At 34.1% G+C, this 22473-nt stretch overlaps 1 protein-coding gene across 1 annotated transcript; it reads left to right on the top strand.

The window, feature by feature from the left end:
* The first annotated feature begins 5279 nt into the window (after nucleotides 1-5279).
* On the top strand, nucleotides 5280-20053 carry LOC129005507 (uncharacterized). Its single transcript, XM_054434416.1, has 6 exons — nucleotides 5280-5859; nucleotides 8997-9248; nucleotides 10817-10963; nucleotides 13909-14023; nucleotides 16769-16924; nucleotides 17264-20053. The coding sequence occupies exons 1-6, from the start codon at nucleotides 5545-5547 to the stop codon at nucleotides 17908-17910; spliced, it is 1632 nt and encodes a 543-aa protein (XP_054290391.1). The 5' UTR covers nucleotides 5280-5544; the 3' UTR covers nucleotides 17911-20053.
* Nucleotides 20054-22473: the final 2420 nt, after the last annotated feature.

Below are 22473 nucleotides of genomic sequence, written 5' to 3'. Positions count from 1 at the left end.
TGTTGCTCAATCACGCATAAACTACTGGACGGATTGGGCTGAAATTTGGCATGAAGATAGCTCACATTCCCGATTAACATTAAAGCATATTCTTATCTCAGAAACCCTTTCGGGCTCCGCCCCAGTGGCTCTGTAGTTCCCCATGTTAATAATCTTATGATTTTTCATATTTAAAAGGAATTAATGAATCTTAACAGCTGTTTCAATAAAACAAGTTGGTTCTGTTCTATGATGTTCAATAGCATAAACGTTACAAGGATTACCAACATGGTGCAGTACAATTATTATTTGTTTAGCCTCATTAGCTCTCTACGCCGACGACACTGCTATCCTGTGCCAACATTCCGACATCCACGAGGCCACGTATTCCCTGCAATACTCTGTGGATCTTCTCATTGATTGGTTCTACAAGTGGAAATTTCGCCTAAATTCAACTAAATGTGAGACAAAAATATTTTCCTTGAAAAAACATACATTGCCACATGAAATTCAAATATATGGTACCTTTCTACCTTGGAACCCTGATGACCAGGCCATAAAATATCTTTGGAGTATGGCTGGACAAAAAACTTAATTGGAACTACCACGTTAATCAAAAACTGTCCCAAGGTTATGCACGCCTTGCAAAGCTTTTCCCTTTAATCAATAGGAAATCTACTCTGAAACCAGCTTGTACAGTTCTAATCTACAAATCAATAATTCGGCCCTTGATTACATATGCATCTCCTATCTGGGGATTTAGCTATATCAAAAAACAAACTCTTCAATTCAAGTGATTCAAAACAAAATTCTAAGAATAGCGGTGAATGCTCCCTGGTTTGTTAGAAACAGGCATATACATGAAGAACTAGGAGTGGAGTCTATCTCGGCCTTTATTGAAAAAACCACCTCAAAATTTCTAAAATCTTAAACAATGTTCCTGGTGCATTAACTTTTCATCTTGGTGAAGCAACTGAGAACAGGAGGCTACGTCGAAGGCTCCCTCAAGATCTAATTGGATGAATGAAGCCTAAAGACGATTAAATTATTCTCTAAATTAATTATGTTACAGGGTGTACCAGGTTTGGGCGAACCCACGATGTTATTATAGTTAATTTCTTTTTAATTTTGTTAACACTTCTGTGTATAATGTCTACATATTGAACCAGAAATAAATGCTGTAAAAAAAATTTTTTTTTAAATTTTTGACAACAGCTAATTTCCAAACAAATGGTTAGTTAGCGTAGCGAACGAACTTCAATCTGGATGCGAGTTAGCGTAGCAAAAAGCGAACGAGCTAACTGAAGGCAAGTGAGCGCAGCGAAGGAGCTCCAACCTCAAGGTGAGTGAGCGTAGCGAACGAACTTCAACCAGGGCGTGAATGAGCCATGCGAATACTTACTCAACAGGATGGAAATAACGAATATGCAAACTTAGGCTAGGCAATGTCAGAGTGAATAAGTATCTCCATTCTAAGAACATGTACTTTACCACACTTTCACTTTGCTTGAAATGCACTCTAGGAGAAGATGAATCATTGATGCACCTATTTTAGGACTGCCCAAATTATAATTATTTCAGAGATAAACATCTTAAAGAAACATAATATAGGAAGTATAGAAACAACCTACAAGAAGTCCCGAAATCTGGAAATTATCATATTTACAAGAAAATGAACAATTATATGAAGGAAATAGGAAAAGCAATCTAAAAGAACAAATAAACACAAACACTATTAGAATTACATTTATGTTGTTCACTCCTGGGTTTCTTAATCCGTGGCCCTCCTCCTCTCTTCTGGGTTTATGCCTGATGGACCCCTGGCAAAGAAGATCAAGATGTATGGAGTAAAAGAAAGAAGATTACCTATCTCTACCATCCTAAAGAATCCCTTGACCCTTTAGAAAATCCTATCTTTAATACATAATTAGGTAAATTAAGGGGAGGGTACACTGAAAATTGGTCAAAAACTGCTAAAATATGGAAAATATTTTTTTGGTCCCTAATTATTTTTGAGGTCTTTCTGTCTTCAGACAAACATAATTTTGTTGCAAAAATTTATATATTTATATATAATAATAATTTTTAAAATAATGCTTACACGTAAATTTTGGGCAAATTTCGGTCAGCATTTCGCTGTGTTTTTACCAAAACTATGTTTTTTTATAGTTATGTAAATTATAGCTGAGATAAATTTTGTATTTTGGTGTTTTTGTCTTGTTGTCTTTGATATTTATTGTACACTGTCAGCCAATCTCAGCAAAAACAGCTGTTTGAATAAATAACAAACAGAAACCTTGTGTCATCTTCAAATGTTTGTTGTTGTGAGTGAAACCTAACCTTATATGTTTGTTAGTGATTATAAAAGTAGTTTTGGTTTATTATTTTCATTACAGATAATAAAAGTGAGTAATAATGCCTAGAAAAGGTAAATTATCATCCAAAAATAAAAAGTCAATCTCTTGTAGATGGAAGAAAACTGATCCACCACCTCAGGTTCTGGCTGACCCTAGGCCCATATGTAACTTAGAAGATGTTGAGGTTATATACAGTGAAGATGAAACCTCAGATAATGAACAGACAAACAATGAACAAGGAGAGCCTTCTTCATCCAAGCCTACAGGCTTTGCATTGTATGATAGTTACAATAATGTAGTTACTGAAAATGACAATGCGCCGCAGTATGCACTAGTAGAAACTACTTACCAATTTCATGTGCCAGTTCTTATGTCCTATTTGTGCATGTGGTAGTTCTCTTCATGTCAAAAGCACTGTTAGTGAAGGATATGCTACATTACTTTGTCTGTCATGTGAGTCATGTGAGGAGGACTTCGTCTTTGAATCGTCAACACGCGTTGGTCAGGATAGCCTAGGCCCATCAGAAAAATCAACAAGGCCGCCTTACGATGTAAACCGAAGGATTGTGTCAGCTTTTACTTACATGGGTAAGCATCATAGAGCACTTGAGTCATTCAGCATGTTTATGAATATGAAGGTGATGCAAAAAAATGCCTTTTTTAGGCATAAAAAATCATTATGCGCAAGCATAGAGCGGAATGTCGAACAATCTCTCAAAGAAGCCCGATGTGAAGTTCGAAAAGCTTGTTCTGACCTAGGTGATATTGACAATCCAAACAAAACACTTGATTTGTGTGTCAGCTACGATGGTACCTGGCAGAAGCGAGGCTTCACTTCCAAGTACGGTGTAGGCTGCTGCATAGAGGTTACAACGGGTCTGGTGATTGACTTTGAGGTGCTGTCAAAGTTCTGTTCATTATGTGAACAGAGTAAAGTCTTATATGGGGATAACTCAGAAGTTTATCAGTTATGGTATGATGAGCACAAGCCTAACTGCAACTCCAATTACGATGGCTCTTCACCTGGAATGGAGATGATCGCAGCAGAAAGAATTTGGCGCAGGTCGGAAGAAAATAATTTCCGATATACAACTGTTGTGTCAGATGGTGATGCCAAAGCATTTGCTCACCTACATGATATTGAAATCTATAAAGAAACAAAACTAGAAAAAATTGAATGCCTAAACCACGTGGCTAAGAGACTTGGCACTGCCCTAAGAAAAGCTGTCCTAGATAATCGGAAAAGCGACATGCCCCTCGGAGGAAAAGGACCTGGAACCCTAACGGGAGTTGTTATTGACAAATTGACATCGTACTACAGGAATGCCGTACAAAACAATCTGGAGAGCGTGGAAAGTATGAGGAATGCAATTTACGCTACCCTTAGTCATTGTTCCTCAACGGACGAGAAGCCTCAGCACGAAAAGTGTCCAAAAGGTAAAGAATCATGGTGTTTTTTTCAAAGAGCACTGGCTAATGGTGAAATTCCCGAAGTACACACCAAAATGATAAAAACCCCTCTTGCTGAGCATGTGATAGACAAAATAAAACCAATTTACGCCAGGCTTACCTCAAGCTCACTATTAGAAAAGTGCGTAACAGGGAAAACGCAAAATGCAAACGAAGCGCTTCATCAAGTCATTTGGTCGAAATGTCCCAAAACAGTGTTTGTGAACCTCAAAACAATACAAATGGCAGTAGGCCAAGCTATTTGTGAATATAACACAGGGAGAGCATATTCAGTGACTGGGATGCAAAAGCAAAGTGGAATTAGCCCTGGGAAGTTTACCATAAATATTGCGAAGCGAATCGACGGAAAACGACTGCAGCTTGCTAAGAAAAGAAAAGAAAATAAGTATGAAGAATACAGAAAAAAGAAAAAACAAGCTGTTCTTAGAGAAGAAGAAAGAAGAATAAATCTAGAAGGCACAACCTATGGTGCAGGACACTTTTGAAATGTGTTAGTTATAGTTGATGAGCCTACATCGATTACAGGAATGGCTTATACATAGGTAATGTTATGGTTTATGCTCTAAAATTGCTAATAAATTAGTATTTTAGACCAAAATAGTTTTTATTTTACCAAAGAGAATAAAAAACATATAATTTAAATTAGAAAAGTATATATTTTGTTTAAAAATTCATAAAAATGATTCTATTTTAGAAAACTTGCGATTCTCGAAAATTGAAATTTTCATGTTTTTAAGAACTAAAAATGCTAAAACTAAAAAAGTTTTGCAGATACAACAATACAATTTTGCATGATTGTTCTAAACATATACAGCTACAAATTTATGTATGGATTTACAAATATCTTTAGTAGTTGGTGAAAAAATAAAATTAATTGTAATAAAAATATAATTTTAAAATTTCTCAAAATTTAAACTTTTCCAGAAAACTCCACAGGAGACATATTTTCTTATGAATACATAAAGTTGTAGTCTATATCATATACTTCAAAATAACACTTTAAAAATGTGTCTACACGCTATAGGTTAGGAACCTTAGCGTTTACCGTAAACCTTTACAAAATTTCTAAAAAGAGGGGTGGTGGGGGGGAGGGGCGTGTAAATTAGGCCAAAAACCGGTTATATTTAATGAAATAGGTTATATGTACATAAAGAAAAGAAGTAAACAAAATATAATTATATAAATAGGATTTTAGAATTTTCAGTGTACCCTCCCCTTAACAAAAACTAGGACAATATCGACATGAAACATTGATTGTGCACATTTATGTTCAATAACAAATGTTTGTAAGCTAACAAATAACCTTAATTAGGATGAATTAGAATTGGAAGCAACCACAACTCAGTGTACATCAAGGCTGCCTGGTCTGTTAAACCGAAGCCTGCTAAGCAAACTAGAGAAAAAAAACTATCAGTCGTCTGACTCGTCTGTCGTTTTGTTTTGTTTTGTTTGTAATTTGTTGTAGTAGGAGGACATCAAGTTTAGTCTTTTGTTATTGTTTGTGTATTTTCCTTTATTAGGCTAGCAATCGGAGGCTATATTGCAGTTGAATTATTTACATTTTTGATAATGCTCATGGTTGATTTGTAGTGATCTATAACACCGTAGAGCCTATTCCGTTTAATATTGCTTAGCAATTAATTTTTAGGTTGACGGCTACGTTCTCACGTTGCACAACAGGCTACAGGCTTTATGTTATGCCTATTTATTGTAAACTCTTTTAAAAAGACGACGAATTATGTATTTCTCTTTTGAAACGTTGTTTATTCTAGCAATAATTTCTGAATTTACTTCAGTTTGCTTTTGCAATTCAGAGATTGACCCATTTGATTTTGACAGTATACCTGCACCTAAACCAGGTTGGATCGATCCATTTGATATGTTTGGAGAAAGCTCAACTTCAAATATGCCTAGGCCTACATTTGGAGAAAATCCATCAAAGTTATTTGTACAATCAGACATGGAGAATCACATCTTACAGAAACGATGCAGTAGCAGTGAAACATTCTTGAGACGATTTGTCAACTTGTTTGTGAATGCTTTGGATTCACAGGTAACTTAGGCCTAGGCCTAACTTATGTAAAATATTTTCGTTTGTAAGCTACTGGTACCGTACCTCAGGGGCATCGACCAAGGGGGGGGGATGATATCTGTTTCACTGGTGCAACTCTTACCTTTGCTAAAATGAGACACATGAACACCTTCGTCAATTACCATTCTGAAAAACATACAACTTTCAAAAGCATTCTTGCTTGCATCACGAAATACATGTAATGTACTATTATTATTAACTATAATTCTTCGGTTTATAGTACACTTTTTCAAATATTCTAGTTGGTCAGCCCACTTATAATATTCTTCTTGTAAGTCTTCAGGTAATTTATCATCCCAACTAGGCCTAAGTTTCAAAGTCCAAGTCTTTTGTAATAACATCTTAGGCACTAAAACAATGGGTGCTGTAAAACCAATAGGATCAAAAATCTTCTGAGCACGACAATAATGTTCGTTTAGTCAGTTGGTTGGTTTTAAGTTCAAGGGTGTAGAGTTACAATAGAATTCTTCTCTCCTGCAAGACCATTTTAAACCTAACAATTTTCTATAGCCTATGATCTGGATCGAAATAGCCATTGCCAACCCAACCTCTCAGATTAAAACCTTGAAGCTTGAACACCCTTTCTGCTTGCCTGATTAATATATTTTGGTCACATACATAATCAAACCCAACCCAGTCAAACAGTTGTCGACCTAACGGGATTCCTTTAAACTTTGAGCTGTGGGTTGTAAATCAGTTTAAACATGGTCAAAATGATTATTTAGCACCGCACCTAACAAAAAAGGGCTACAAGAAAGACCAAATACTACACAAGTGTGGCGATAAATGATTATTTTCCCATCTTTCCACCATTAAAATCGTACATGTCTCGATCTTCAGGGTCTATAACCTTTTTCTATGTTTGCAGTTAAACCATAAGTATATTTTTGAAGTAAGGCAATAATAGTAAGGAAGTAAGGCTTCAGAAATTAGTTCAATTAAGTTAGGGCCAGATTCAAGTTAAGAATTTAGACAGTATAACAACAAGCTATCAAATGTTATGCGAACTGCAGAAGATGTAAAATTCGTCGAACCATGTCCAAGACTCAAGAGATAGCTCCTCTGCCGGCTTACAAGCTAGAACTTTATGGTAGAACCTTCACCTGTGTGTCATTGGATTATTTTGACCCGTTATAATTTACAGTGGGTCGAAGGCAAGAAAAACGTTATGGAGCATTATTTTCATGCCTCTCAGTACGAGCTGTGCATTTGGAGCTTGCGACTTCACTGAACTCTGACTCAGCTATACAATCCATAAGAAGATTTGTAGCAAGATGAGGATGTCCTGATGAATTGATATCCGACAATGGAACCAACTTCAACCCCGGAGAGGGAACTGAGAAAAGCTGTTCAATCTTTTGATGATGACCATATAAAGACATTCTGTACAGAAAAGTTGATAAAATGGAGTTTCCTAGCACCAGCTAGTCCACATATGGGAGGAGCACACAAACGTTTGGTGCACTGTGTGAAAAAATGTTTATATGTCATTTTGAACTCCCAATCTCCTCGTGAAGAAACTTTGAGAACGTTACTCTGCGAGGTGGAATCTATCCTGAACAACAGACCTCTTTCTCCTGTATCCGAAGATCCTGCTGACGAAACTCCTTTAACTCCAAGTAAAGACATACTAATGCCATCGGTTGCAATTAATGACAAACATCTGCGTAAACAATGGAAAATCGCTCAAGATTATGCCGACAAATAATGGAAGCGATGGTTGAAAGGATATATTTCATTGCTCAAAGTGGCACGAAAGGCAAGATAATCTCATAGAAGGAGAGGTGGTACTAATTGCCGAAGATAACCAAGTCAGGGGGAGGGGGGGCAAAGGGTGTAGTCGAAGCTGTGTACGCTGGACGAGATGGCCAAGTGAGGGTAGCAGACATCAAAACATCCACCGGAACCTGAAGAAGACCAACTACTAAACTAGTCTAGCTGACTCGCCCTGTAGAAAATGTTATATAAGTAGTTAAAGGTTCAATTCTATTTCATTTTGTCTTTAAACAGATGGTTTCTAAAAATATGTTTGTATTACAATTGATAATAAATAACGTTTTTAGTGTTGTTAACCCTCCGAGTGTTATGTGTCGAAAAATCGACACATAACACACTTTGTGTAGTGTTTTGTGTTGATTTTTCGACTCACAAACACTGTTTACAGCAAAGGCTCTATGACTGACAAAATCGGATTGAACTGGATCGAGTTAGGTATTGTTCTTTTCGTTAAATTCTAAGCTTTCTAAAGGTCTGTCTCTAAGCGCTGTATGTTCTCCGAGCCGATCTTAATTGTAGCAGACAGCTGACGTGCATATTTGTAAACAGGTTAGTTAACCTCGGACCGATGACTGATGTGTTTTATTATGTTTATCATTGTTTTAGAGTTAAAAATCAAAAGTAGTGATGTATGTGGTGCATTATAAGAAGATTTAAGTGATTTTGAAGGGCTGGTTGATGATCCTGAAGAAGTAGGTAGTGATATTGATGTAAATTATCAGCCAGATTCCTAGCTATGGTTAGGCTATGCATTCTTAGCTAAACGCTATGTACCGAAATCTTTTTTTGCCCATAACTTATTTATTTGCAGATCTACTTCCTTATATGATTATATATTTGTAATCCTCATAAAATTTAGAACAAAGTGGCTATTTTCAAATATTTATAGGCCTATAATTTATACAACTTCATTGAGCGCAAACTTATTTTTTGTTTGAAAATTTTCAAAAAAAAATTTTTTTTTACCTAAAAAATTTTTTTGTAACAAATGTTCCTTATGTTTTATGTATAATATTGAAGTCCATGATTTTCCAAACAAAATGGCATATAGATCAGTATAATTAACATTGTTTTTAAGCTTCTCAGATCCGTTTTAATAAAACCTTGCAAATGTGCAAAAAACAGGCAGACATTAAGGCCAAAACTAGGGACCCCCGGAGGGTTATATGTTTAGTAAGGAACAGTAGTATTGTATTTACAGATTTAATTTCAAATCAAGTAATTTCAGTTAATACTTTAAGGAAATTCTAACCGTATAAATAAACTAGACTAAAAATATGTAATAACTTAATGCCTTGATTAACTTATTATCAATGTTCCAGAAAGACAAAAATGCAGATGAATCCGTATATCAAGTGATCACTCTGGAGTTTACAGTCAGTGGAAATGAAATTAACATTCTAAGAGAATATGGACAGAGTGAAAATAATGCACAAACAAGTGTAACATTCAGTGATATTATAACAAAATTGTTTAGTCAGAAAAGAAGCCCTCCGTACAAAACTGATACTAGATTTACTGATATTTCCTTACTGTTAAAGAAAACATATTTTAAAGTAACAAGTTCTCCTGAGGTGAGTAGACCTGTTGTAGTCTATCTATATCTATCTATAATATTATAAAATTGAGGTGGTATCTGTTTGTCTGTCTGGACAGCTGTCAGTAAAATACTAACCGATACAGCCAAAACTAAGCACAAAGATGGTCCTCATATCTAGGAAGGCCTATTCACTTCCCTGAGTTTCTCTCGGGCTACGCCCCTTGGATGTCCAAAGTTTTGAGGTGAGGTTTTCAAAAGTAAATATCAGTTGGTCTCCAAGGAAGCATGAGAACGTTCATAATGTTTACCTGTGCGTTGACATTTAAATTTTATAAAACAGAATTGCCAAGTGCTTACTCACAATCTTAGACAGCTGATCTGAGGAAATCAAATATATTTTAAACAACTATAAGTTAGGATTATTTAATCTAAAACTTTATGATATACTAGCTGGCCCGACAGACATCGTCCTGTCCTAATGTGGTTTTACGTCAATGCTCGTTCATTTTCAAGATGAGCTCGTTTGCATGGCTCAATCACATCCTGGTTGAAGTTTGTTTGCTACGCTTACTCACCTCTTGGATCTGCACCAAACTTCACACAAACCATCCTTGAATAATGCTTAATAATGCCTGAAAGTTTCATTACAATCTGTCGAGCGGTTTCGGAGTCCATAAAGGACAAACAAACATACATTGGATTTTATATAGGCCTAGGCTATATAGATTTTTTATTCTAAATCTATTTCAATGATTGTGAAACTTTTTCTCCCCGTTGCGAAGCACAGGTACAGCAGCTAGTATGTTTATAAAGCTAGGAAGGCTTAGAACTTTTGAGAAAACCATTAGCCGCACACCTATCAACCACATAAGGTACACTACTTAAATAAAAGGTGTGATGTGAAACTTGTAAGTTATTTAATTACGTTTAAAATTGAAGATATTATAATTATTATCATTATTATTATATTAGGAGGCTAGGCCGAGGGAAATATATTTGTTTAAATCCCTATTAGTATAGCCATAACTTTTCATATTTTGCAAATTGATAAAAAATATGGCTAATATAACATTCTGATTTTGAAGTTTTTTGGAACAATTAATTGCTGGTAACATTAAACTATTTTTCAACATTAGGCCTACAACGTCTAAAACAGATATAGAGATTAATAGTAGATTTCCAAATCCATTTATTGCCATAAAAATTAAACACTATAGCAACGTCTTACACTTTAAATGGTTTACAATAACTGCATATAGTAATCCTTTGCTGGTTTTGGCAACTAGTTCCGGCTCTTCTGAAACACCATTAGGCCTCAATTGTTTAATCACTTCATTCGAAGGTCGTTAACAAACAGAGTTCAATAAATAAAACATATACAAGACACGATAACACGGAACAGACACACATTACAAAAAACACTAATAACACAAAGGGACATTGACAATCCAGGCTGAGTTAAATGGTTGTAATCCGTAGGCTAAACAACTATTTTAAAATGAACGTCTAACAATTATATTTTATAATATCATGAATATTCTAGATATATAAGATCATGAACTGTATCAACTTCTGTTAAAGTAATATTTATTATTATTTCAGTGGACTGTATTTTCAAGTGTTGTGCTGCTGGTGTTCTTCACGTTGTGGCTGATATACCACTCACATTCATACCGCTTGGCTCTATTCACTGTGTTCTTGACTATATTCATGGCAGGATTTGGATTTAACTGGATAAGAATGTATGAGGTATGTTGTAGTGGTATGGGTAGATCATACGTGTAGATTAATTCTTAAGGATCTGTTTTAGACAATTTAAAGTATATTTTCATCTAGTGATTGTAGTTTTTTTTATGTTTACTCACTAGGCTACTTGTTGTCAGTCAACCAACTTTAAAATTATTCCAACCAAATAAGCCATGTAGGCTACCAATTCCATCAACTGCAGTTCAAATAACAGTTCGCTCAGTATTTATTTGGGTGATAAAGCTGTGTTCTCAGAACCCTCCTTTAAGTTTCTTGGTGTAATCTTCTGTGCTCCGGAATCTGGTTCGCTTTGCATCAACTTATATACATATAACTACTTATTATTGTATTATTTATCTTGATTAAATCTAAGGCTTACCTTACAATCCAATATTATATAGTGGAGACCTAGGTTTCTACGTCGAAACGTTATTGTCAGTCCTTTGTCTCATAGGTTAGCTAAACTTCTTGTTTGCCATCTCTTGCTTGAGATATTGTCGATTTGGTATAATATGTACACAGATTGATCACGACGATAACGTTTTGACGTAGAAACCTAGGTCTCCACTATATAATAAATTGGATCGTAAGGTAAGCCTTAATTTAAAGTGTAATTTTATAAAATAACCCTTATGTAATTATAAATATTAGAATCACACAATGTAAAAATGCTACACAATGTAAAAATTGTAAAGAGCAACAAATAAATAATAAATAAATCTTAGATTTAATCATGTTCAATAACGATCCAGAGGCTATATCTCCAAATTATTTATCTATTTATTTTCTATGGAGTTTCCATTTGGGGCTCTGAGAGCACCAAATCCAAGTCAGTGTTTGGGCTTCAGAAAAAAGCTGTACAATTAATTTGTCATGTTTCATCCAGAACCTCATGTAGCCTACTAAATTTTTACAAGTTTAAGATCTTTTCAAGATTTTAGGAAGAGGCTGAAATGTTTTCCAATTTTAAAAACTTACTCAGTACTACATCCGCCCGTGCGTGGATCGTATACACCAAAGCAAGGAGTGAGCCGGTACAGTACACACGTGATCTGTACTGATAAAATGTTTTCGCCAGTGACCAGGATCCAAACCCACGACATCGCTGCCTTGGACCCGAAGTCGGTGACGCTACCGACTGAGCCACCGACTCACTAATTGCAATAACTCACTAGTTGCAATGATGGTCTATGTAGGTGGCATAAAAGATGCTGTAGCTTAACTTACAATATGTTGTCCGATCAGTTAAATGTTGAAAGTATATTGTCGGCATATTCAACACTCAAATCAGTATACTACAGTCTATTGGTGGCTTGGTTTAACTACACCCATTTTGATTATAAAACTGGACACAACTTCAACATTGATATTTAATGCCTAGTTGTGTTAATAGTCAAAGCTCATATTTAACCCTAGATCTGGCGGTCATTTTATTCACCAGTGGTGGGTATATTTTGGCGCTTTTGTAGTGATATCATATATTTTGCCACAGAACATTTATTTGGGAATATAAGTACACACATATATATATTTTCTATTTCAGTGATGAATTTAGAATATAATAATATAAAAATATTCTTTTCCTAGCAATGCCTTTAGGCGTAGTAGCAAAAGGTTTGCACATTTTTGGATTATGCAAATTAGAAATTTCAAAAGCAACCCACAAAAAAACCACAAAATAATTTTTTACACATTTTATCTAAATGTAAAGTTTGTGTGAAATATGATTCCCTACGTAGAAATATCAATGTTTTTTAAATACTCATAAAAAAAAAAATTTTAAAAATTAACTCTTCATACATATTTTCTTTTTTGAAAAACTACCAAATTTCTTTTTGTCACGTAGAAAATAATAGAATGCATCAACAAAAAATGAAATGATACTGTACAATAGGTAATAAAAAGATCTTTCTGAAAATATATAGTTATATTTATTTGAATTCTAAAATGTCGGAAAAATTTACGTCGGAATGTAAAATTTTGAAGATTTTTTTACAAAAACATAATATTTATGACATTTTTAAAAACAAATAAAATTTTTACAATCAACCTTATAGATTCACATGGAATTGTAGGGAATTTATTGTAGTTTCAGAATGTGTACTAATATTGTATACAATTTAATTGACAATCACCAAAAACAGCTGTTTTTGTAGTCAGGTGACCAAAACTTTCCACCGCCAAAATCAATTTTGAACTCTCTAGTTTTTCAAACTATCGTTTCTCGCTACATAATACTCACTCAATAATGTTTTATGCATGAAAATGAATCCTCAGAATCTCATCTTTCTAATGGTATAAGATTTATTGTGTTTTAAAACTGTTTTCATATTTTAATAATAGAAAAACCTGACCCATGTCATCTTGGTCTATAATCGACCAGCGCCACTGAGAACTCACGTTTTAGTGGTCGAAAATCGACCAGCGCCAGATAGAGGGTTAACAATACCTACAATTTGTGATAGCCTACTGTAGTTTACGCAACAATCACGTAAAGATAGTGTTAACGACACGAGTATAAATGAAACTTCTACGAGTGTCGTTAAGACTATTTACGTGAGTTGCGTACACTACTTTACCTACAACAGTTTTTAATTACTAAAAATCACTACTCATAATTTCTAAGATAGGTTATGTTTTTGTTTATTACCTCTCATTGCCACTGACAGTGATTGAACGAATCCTTGTACCAAACAGTTATTGCACCACTCATTAAACAAATTGGTTTAAACAACTGATTATTTGACGTTCCAAGCATACAGTTTTACTTATTCTCTCTCAATCCTTGAACCTCATTGGTCCGTTACCCGTGTTGTTAAGGAAATCAACAATGCTGTTAAGTAATTAAACAATGCTGTTAAGTGAATCTTTTCAATTCTAAGAACTGAACTGAACTTTAAATAATGGTCGTAGGTAATAGTATTTAAACTTTGTTACATGATTTCTAGGAAGAAGAATCCAAACGGTTTACAGAATTGGTGATAAATGGTAATGCTCCAAGACATTGTACCGCAGCGGCTCAGTCAATGGTCTGGTATGAGCACATGTACTACAGAATGTTTGGTAAGTGATTGTTTTGGACAAGTCTTCTAAACTTTAGTAGAATGTGCAATAAATTATATGGGACACAAAAAACTGTGAATTGGGATTTGGATCAAATTTTTATGCATACAGTTTATTTTTAATTATAGATGTGACATTATAATTAGTGCAGTTTTCTAAGGCTTCTTTGTTTCTATTGTGTAAAAAAAAAAAAAACTATATAGATGTTTCATAAAATAAGTTACAAAAGTTTTTAATTTTGAGAAGTACCGGTATTGGTTTGCTTGCAACATCTATAATATTAAAACAAAACAGGGTTTTTTTGTTTCACGATCCTGAATCAACCACTCGACGGATTTTCATGATTTTTGTGTTGAAAGAAAGATAATTTTGAAAACTAGGGAATGTCGAAGCCATAATTTTAGTTTAGGGTCCCAGTTATTTAGAAATTAAGTTTTAATTTTTGAAAAGTCTAGCAGCCGACGCTAAGATTCTAAACTAGCTTTTGGTGTAATATAATTTGTTTAACATAACAGCTGTAAACATTCAGCGTTTGTAACACAAATTCAGCATTTGGATAAAATTAAAAGACATACTAAGGGTTGACTTATTTATACTATGTGTAATGCTAATCATTGATACGTTCAATCCTTCGATAAGGGGATGACAGATTTTTTTAATATACAAAGGTAAAATACTATGATGTTCAAAGGATTTTTTAAATAAAAATCTTTGCAATCTTCGGTTTGTTTTAGTACAACATAATTTTCTTTTAACTAACAGCTGGTTAAATATAAAAATGCTTTGAAGAACTATGAGGTTATTTTATTGACTCTGATTTGTCATTGATTTTTAAGATTAGTAGACCACCGAGAAAAGTAACACCATCGATGTATACAAGTCAAGGCTCTGTACACGAGTCTTAAAAAAGGACATGCAAATTATTATACTGCTCAACTTTTTTAGGAAAGGGTAGGAAAATCCATTTTATACACGTTTTAATTCATCTTGGTTTGTTTACAATCAATGTTTTTGAATGATTAAACATGGTTTGGATTAGGCCCAGAAATATTGATGTCATAAAGAAGGAGATCAAGAATCCTCAGGAATACAATTTAAATTACCACCACAACCCAGACGGGTTTTATCCAAAGATATACAGATATGAATGACATAGATTGAGCACAACGTCATCATTGACTTAGGATACTGCAATTAGACTAACCATCCTTTTATGAAATCTAAAAAGTTGTTTGGCGTGTGTTTAGTTGTGGTTACATTTGGAGGCGCTGAATATTTTATAGTTTAAATAAATGAATATGGGGAATTACGGTGTACATTGATTCAATGAGGGTGGTTTAATTATTAAGGATATTAGAAGTGATAACGGAATGGATAATAAGCATAGACAATTAATTACGTCACTAGCTTTACTAGCATGTTTTACGTTTTAAATTCCATCATCATGTGACCAGTTATTTTGTTCAAATGAAAATTATTTTATTTTTGACTCAGCTGTTTACCAAAACCAACTATATGTTGTTGTTTTTACTTTTCTTGGTTTACACTTATTTATTTAGCAATTGATGCAGTGAAATTGATATAAAGGATATGTGTGGACGATTCGTTCAATGATGTCAGGACACCAACGTTATAATTATGTGTACTGTGAATTTCATTGGATGTTTTCGTTTTATTTTAGGAAGTTTCTATTCAGACCTACTGGAAATTGTGTATAGTATGAGTAATTGTATTGTGTTGATATTGATTATGGAAGAGGCAGGTATGCGATGGAATTGGAAGGTGATATCGTTGACTAGGCCTATACACTTTCTCAATTGATAATTACTCTTTCTACTGTAGGCTGCTATAAAATTTGTCTTTATACGTGTAAGCTAGCTGTTCTGATTTATACACAGTTTTAACTGACTACTCCCGTACGTAGGACGGGCTAACACCTCGTTCCTATAAATATCCAATGTTGATAGATTCAGAAACTATCCAACTAACCAATCACAGGCTGCTATTTGTTATGTTGTCATCAGTCCCGAGCAAATGAAATTTATTGTGAGATAGCGCACATCAAAACAGATGTGAAAGGAACATACGATTGTCAGCGGAAGCGTTGCCGTTATCTTCAAGCTAATAACTGATATTTTTTGTTCTGTTTTGTTCCTGCCAAATGATGAACCGTGATGTCTCATAAACAATAAATTGCTAAGTCTACTGCATATTAATTAATATTGAATAGAATACAAGTATAAATGGTATAAAAACATCCTAGGACTAAGAAATGCAACTTTAAATATTTCTCTCTAGTTAATTTATTTAAATATACTTTAACATTATGTGCCAATTATTTTAAAAATAAATTCTTAAATTTGTTCACATTGTGTGGATATTCGGATTACCTGTTTTCGGACTGTGGTTAAAAATATCCTGAAAAGTGAACAGATTGGACCCCACCTTTATGTTGGCTAACAAACTTCATACAGTAATGTAAAAATTATAACTAATAGTTTATAGTTAAACTGACATTGTGTTCCATTTGTTGAAATGAAGTTTAATATTACATAACATTTAAATTTTAATATGCATAGTAGATCTATTGTATGCTAGATAATGTGATAGAATCAAACTCCATTCTGGTGCTACCTCATACAGAGATATAGAATATTATATTGGTAGTAACTTGCTCTCCTCCTCCAGATGGACTTTAGAACTCGCCTTAGTCGTAAAACCATATTGAACTTCATATGTTTTCAGGAGTCAACTGCCAGGAGTTCTACATCAGAAGAAATGTTCGGACAATTGTCAAAGTATCTCCAGTGGATGCACTGTCACACACTTTTACATCAATGCTTGTCAATCCAGCAATACATATTGGAAAAGCATATGGACTTTTCGTCACCAGCATTAACGGTCAGCTATATTTTTTTCCCAAATCAAACAAACATTTGATCTAAAATAATAATTGTTATCCCATTATTTACAAAAGTTCTTAAACCACAAATGGATTTTTTGCTCTATGATTACTCTTGTAAGATTGTTTGATATATTACCATAAATATACCTGCTTTAAAAGTTATTCATTCTGTGCTCAGCAGTTAAAAATTGTTTTGGAATCATGCTATTTTCTGATATTGACATTAACTTCATGAATATTTCATGTCATGTTATTTATTGCTACTGAATTTTAAAATTATTAATGTGTTATCCTTTAACTAAAACTAAATTTACAAGATCTGTTTTTGTTTTTAGATCAGTTGGCGTGGTATGTAAAGCCAATCGCTCTACCCTTCATATTCATCATTCCACTTGTCTTCATCATCATTATCTGTGCTTTCGTGTTCAACTACAGGTTAAGTCTCTCAATAACTGGCATACATTTGATACCCACTTGGAGCCGGTTATCTGAGCCGGAAGTTGGACGAGAAAAGAATTATGTTGAAGAATGCCCTCGCAAAGAAACTGAAAATTCGCAACAAAGCAATACGTTCTCTTCATTTTTAGAAACCAACACACCATTGTTTATCATGAATTGGAACGGTTTGAAAAAGTTCAGTTCTAGTAATTTAATAGGAGATAAAGGCAAAAATAAAACTGACAAAGATACAGAGAAAACGTTAAAAAACAGTGATAACCATTTAAAAGATGAAGAAGATAGCGATGAAAAATTGATGGAGGATTTACAAGAGTTTGAACAATTTGTGGACTTGATGGAAAATCAAAAATTATTGGAAGAGATGAAAAAAAGAAGCACTGACAAAGTTAAAGAAGGCAAAAATCTTTCAGTTATTAGCAAATGTGAAATGCAAGAGGGGGCTATGGTTGTACGCACACTTGACAATGAAAATAGAACATATTCATATGAGAAAGAAAAAGACTCCAAAGACAAAACCATTTAGCAAGGTTTTTTTAGCTTTTGTTTTCATTGGTCTGTGATGTTGAATATCTGTGTTATTCACCCTAAAAGTCACACACAATGGTGTGTCACAGGCTTAAAGAGGTGATTAAGTACATAATACAGTGGAACCTCCATCATCAGTATTGGTCAAGAGTTTAAATGTGTCTTATCATTAAAATACATTGTCCACAAAACGTTATTCATTGGAAAAATGCTGTTTGAAAATTTCATACATCCCTTACAAATTTAAATTTTCCTTATATGAACCACTTGTAACTGATTTTCTATTAATTTTCAGAATTTAGCCTCTTGTGATTCATTTTTTACACGGTTTTACAAAGTTCCGGGTGGTACAGAGCAGTTAACATAGCCATGCAGTTACTTTCCATGTGTGCAGTCAAAGAGACAGCTAAATTATATATGAGCGATGAAGGTTCCACTGTTTTTATACATGATTTAAATATTTGTACAACTACTTATAATTTTTAAATTCTATAATGTTGTTTTCTACAACCCTAAGTATTATCAGTTATATTTAATGGTTATTTAATTTTTTCACCATGCGTGTGTATAAAGTAAACTCATCGAGTGGAAACAAGTATTGAGATTAGTGTCATGAAAAATCAATCATAATGCAAGAAAATTCAAAGCTCTCTTGTAAACAACACTGTAACCGCCCCTCCCACCCTCTATGACTCTACGAACTTAAAGTATTGAAATAATATAAAACTATTCAACAGTAGATAATAATTAAAATTGTTATCTTAATCTCAAGAACTACTGTATACTGTATAATCAATGTCAAGATACCATGGAAAATCTGAATATAATTTTAGGTATTTCATATTTTTGGGCCATAAATAAATAGCAATTGGGCAACGGAAAACTGGCATCGCTATACTTGGCGGTGCAATACTGCCTAACACTGTCCATGACTGTTGACCGGTCGACTCCCTGGCCTGCTCTCTCCCTGTCATCCTTGTTTTGTACATCAGTCGATCGTTCATACTGAATCTCATATTGTATGTCTGATATTGTCATTTTTCACCTTAAATTTTTGTTGTCAGATTAGACATTGATTACGCTTGTAAAATCAAGCAGTGGTGTCGTGATCAAACCTAATCCAATCTACAAATCTTTGACTCTCATTAAAAAAAGTAATGGTAGAGATATAATAAACCCTCATATAAAATTCGTACATATTGTGTTCTCAGTACAATTTTGCACTCAAAGTGCGACTTTTCAATTTACAAACCCTTGTCACCAAACTTTTCTTAATTGAGTTTTTGGATAGGTTAGTTCATATTGTGTAACTGATCCCTTGAAGTTTGTACTATCACAGATCCTCTGTATTTATTGGATAAATACACTTTTAACACTAAAGTATTAGCTACCGATAAGGTATTTTACCTACGCCAATTTTTTTTTAAACTAGCCGTTTCAGTTCCAAACTTAGAATTGAAAAGCTTCACTTAACAGCAAGCATTGTTGTTTGAATTAACAATACACTACGGACCAATGAGGTTCAATGATCGAGGGAGAAGAAGTATAATTGTATGCTTCAACATAAACTAATCAGCTGTTTAGACCAATTTAAACTAATAAGTGGCACAAATAGTGTTTGGTACAATGATTCATTGCATCACTGTCAGTTGCAATGAGAGGTTGTAAACAAAAACATAACCTCTATTAGAAGTTATGAGTTATGATTGTTAGTAATAAAAAAACTGTCGTAGGTAAAGTAGTGTATGCAACTCATGTAAATAGTCTTAACGACACTCGTAGCTAGGTTTTTAAGGCACTCGCCAAGGCTCTTGCCTTAAATGTCTACTCTTGTCATTAACACTATCTTTACATGACCCTTGCATGAAATACTATTAAAACAATATTTTCTCAAAAACATTTTGTTTTTGTAAAAGAATTCATTTTACCTTGAATACTAAACCATTTTTGCTACTTAAATATTTTTAGTTCTATTTAATTTAATTTGTCTTTGTATGTTACTGTACCTTTGTCATTAATAGGATGGATAAGAAAATAAAGTGTTTAAGCCTTTCACAACAAGCATATGCTGATGAGTACTGTTAAATGTATATTTGTAAATTGTACTTAGAAAATAAAAATTGTTTGAAATTAAATTGAAAGGGGATTTGTTCTTTATAAGGTATACCAAACAGTAATCCTTCACCAGATTATGGACAAAATCGTCCATACTTTTCATTCTCTCATACCATAGATAAAACATAGTCCCTTAGTAGATTTCCCATCCTTCTTATAGAACAGCTGAAGCCAATTTTATTGTTAGTTCTGTCCGGTTTTCTGTAGATGTCGTGTTTTGTTTACAATTTGTTTCTTGTTATTTCAGTAATTTAAAACCTCGTTTAACCAAATAAAACTATCTAATCATTAACAATAACTCGTCCACTAGCTATATAACCAAACAGTGAGAAACAAATTGTAAACAAAACACGACATCTGCAGAAAACCGGTCAGAACTAACAATAAAATTGGCTTCAGCTGTTCCATAAGGATGGGAAATCTACTAACGAACTATGTGTTTGATCTATGCTCATAGACAAGTGTACACTACCTATTTCTATTACCCGTTGTGCAATAATGTTGTTTGTTTATATGACAACAATTGGGATAAATGCTAGCTTTATACTTCTAGCCAGTAGCGTAAGTACATCGAGTACCTCTTGTCCCCCCCCCCAAAAAAAAAAAAAACATCACCACTTATGTTTTATTTGTTTATATCAGCAAAAGCCGTGATTGCAGCAAAGTTAAAAACTATCGGAGCCGTTTTTTGGTCATGGAAACTCGGCATTGTTTTCAATAGTGAAAATTTTGGATATCTTATCCGGTCTTGTAGATAACATGTTCAACCCCCGCGGTCACGGAAATGGTGACATATTTTTCTGCGATTGCGGCAAAATCATGAACGTCTTCTTCGCTCTTGACATCATCTAAGTCTCCCAAGATCACGGAAAAAGTCACTTATAGTGCCTAAATCATGGATGTTTCTTCGGCCTTGTAGACATCATGTTCATCTCCCGGGGTCACGTAAACTAAGTAATCTTTGTTACACGATTGCAGAAAAATCATGAATATCTTCTTCGGCTACAACTATTATTAACGCTCAACAAAATTTTCACTTAAATAAATTTTGCTTGGGCAAAAAGTTAATTGTTAGAAAAAAATTTGCAACAAGAGAAGATCGGCACTGTTAGTAGAATGCAGTGCAGCGTATAGGTGTGTGCAAGATTTTTTGTGGACTACACAAGTAGGACCATGCCCCATGTCAATTGCAAATGGGAGTTAGGCCTATTGCCTATGACAGATGTCTGCACTCAATGAATATCCATTATTCTTCACAGAATCTCATTACCAGGACAGCCTGGCCAGACTATTTGCAAAAGAAGCATAAGCAGTGATTTGAGGCATGGTCTCATAGTGCAGTTAGTCGGGTGTGCGATTTGCTAACCGTCCCTCACGCCAAAGCCATGACGACAGCGCTGAGGCGCTGACCAACCCCAGAGAGCCGTGTAGGCTAGATGTTTTTGGAAATGAGCAATAAACACTCCCCCTTACACCCCCCGCCATAGTGTGGCCGCGCGCCCAAACTAGCTGCGACTACTGTACAAAACAGGTTACTGTGCTGGAAATCCCACATGTTCGGAAAACCCGCCCCTATCAGCTGATTTTCCCTCTGTCTAAATGTACTTACCCTCACACTCGATTAGTTCTCCGTTTACCCACTATGTGCTAGTGTTTTGTTACTGTTTAATTTAATAATTTAAATCAGTTGTTTTCATTGTTGCACAATCTAAATGTACACAGAAACAGAAATTACAGTAGTTTGTTTTGATGTGTTTTTAGCATAGTATGTGTTAGAAATTGCTCTATTCCTGATGATTTGATGAAAAAAAGCTTTAGAGATAACTAAACCACTTTCACCAGAGAAATCATGGGAAATATATGAAGAGGAATACAGAAAGATTAGGACTGCTACAAAGTGTAAAATGGCAAACCAAATAAAGTAAGTGAAGAAGTATGTATTAATATATTTATCTGATATAATCTATAATTATGAAACCATATACGTTTGTTGATTTTTCATGATAAAGAATGGTCTAAAACTAAAACATGTGTGTGTTTCAATTCAAAGCATCATACAAGTTATAAAAGGAGTGCTTGTCACCAACAATGAAAACGCGTTTTAGTAAACATAACCTTGAACTTCTGGTTTTAAGTTTTATTGTAGGCCTATATTGTCTCTTTGGAAAATTTTCTTTTATTTTGATATTTTAAAACTTTAATTGATTTAAAATTTGAATTTATTATTAATGTGTTTTTTACTTTCTCCCCCTACGCATAGAGTATGGAGAAAATATTGTTTCGTCAAAATTTTCGAGTGGATATATCCGTTTTGGGTCCCCCTGAACCCAAAAAAGTGGTTTTTTAAGTGATGTCTGGGTGTGTACAGAGCTACAGACCACACCTGTAGTCCGATTTTGGTGAAATTTGGTATGTAGGTACTAATCCATGGTATCTCCAGGTGTTT

The sequence above is a fragment of the Macrosteles quadrilineatus genome, unplaced genomic scaffold (assembly GCF_028750875.1).
Source record: "Macrosteles quadrilineatus isolate MER2022 unplaced genomic scaffold, UCM_ALF_1.0 Scaffold_22__1_contigs__length_1958994, whole genome shotgun sequence".
In the NCBI taxonomy this organism is placed as follows: Eukaryota; Metazoa; Arthropoda; class Insecta; order Hemiptera; family Cicadellidae; genus Macrosteles; species Macrosteles quadrilineatus.
Note: the sequence above shows the minus strand (reverse complement) of the source record. Positions and strands in the feature narration are given on the sequence as shown.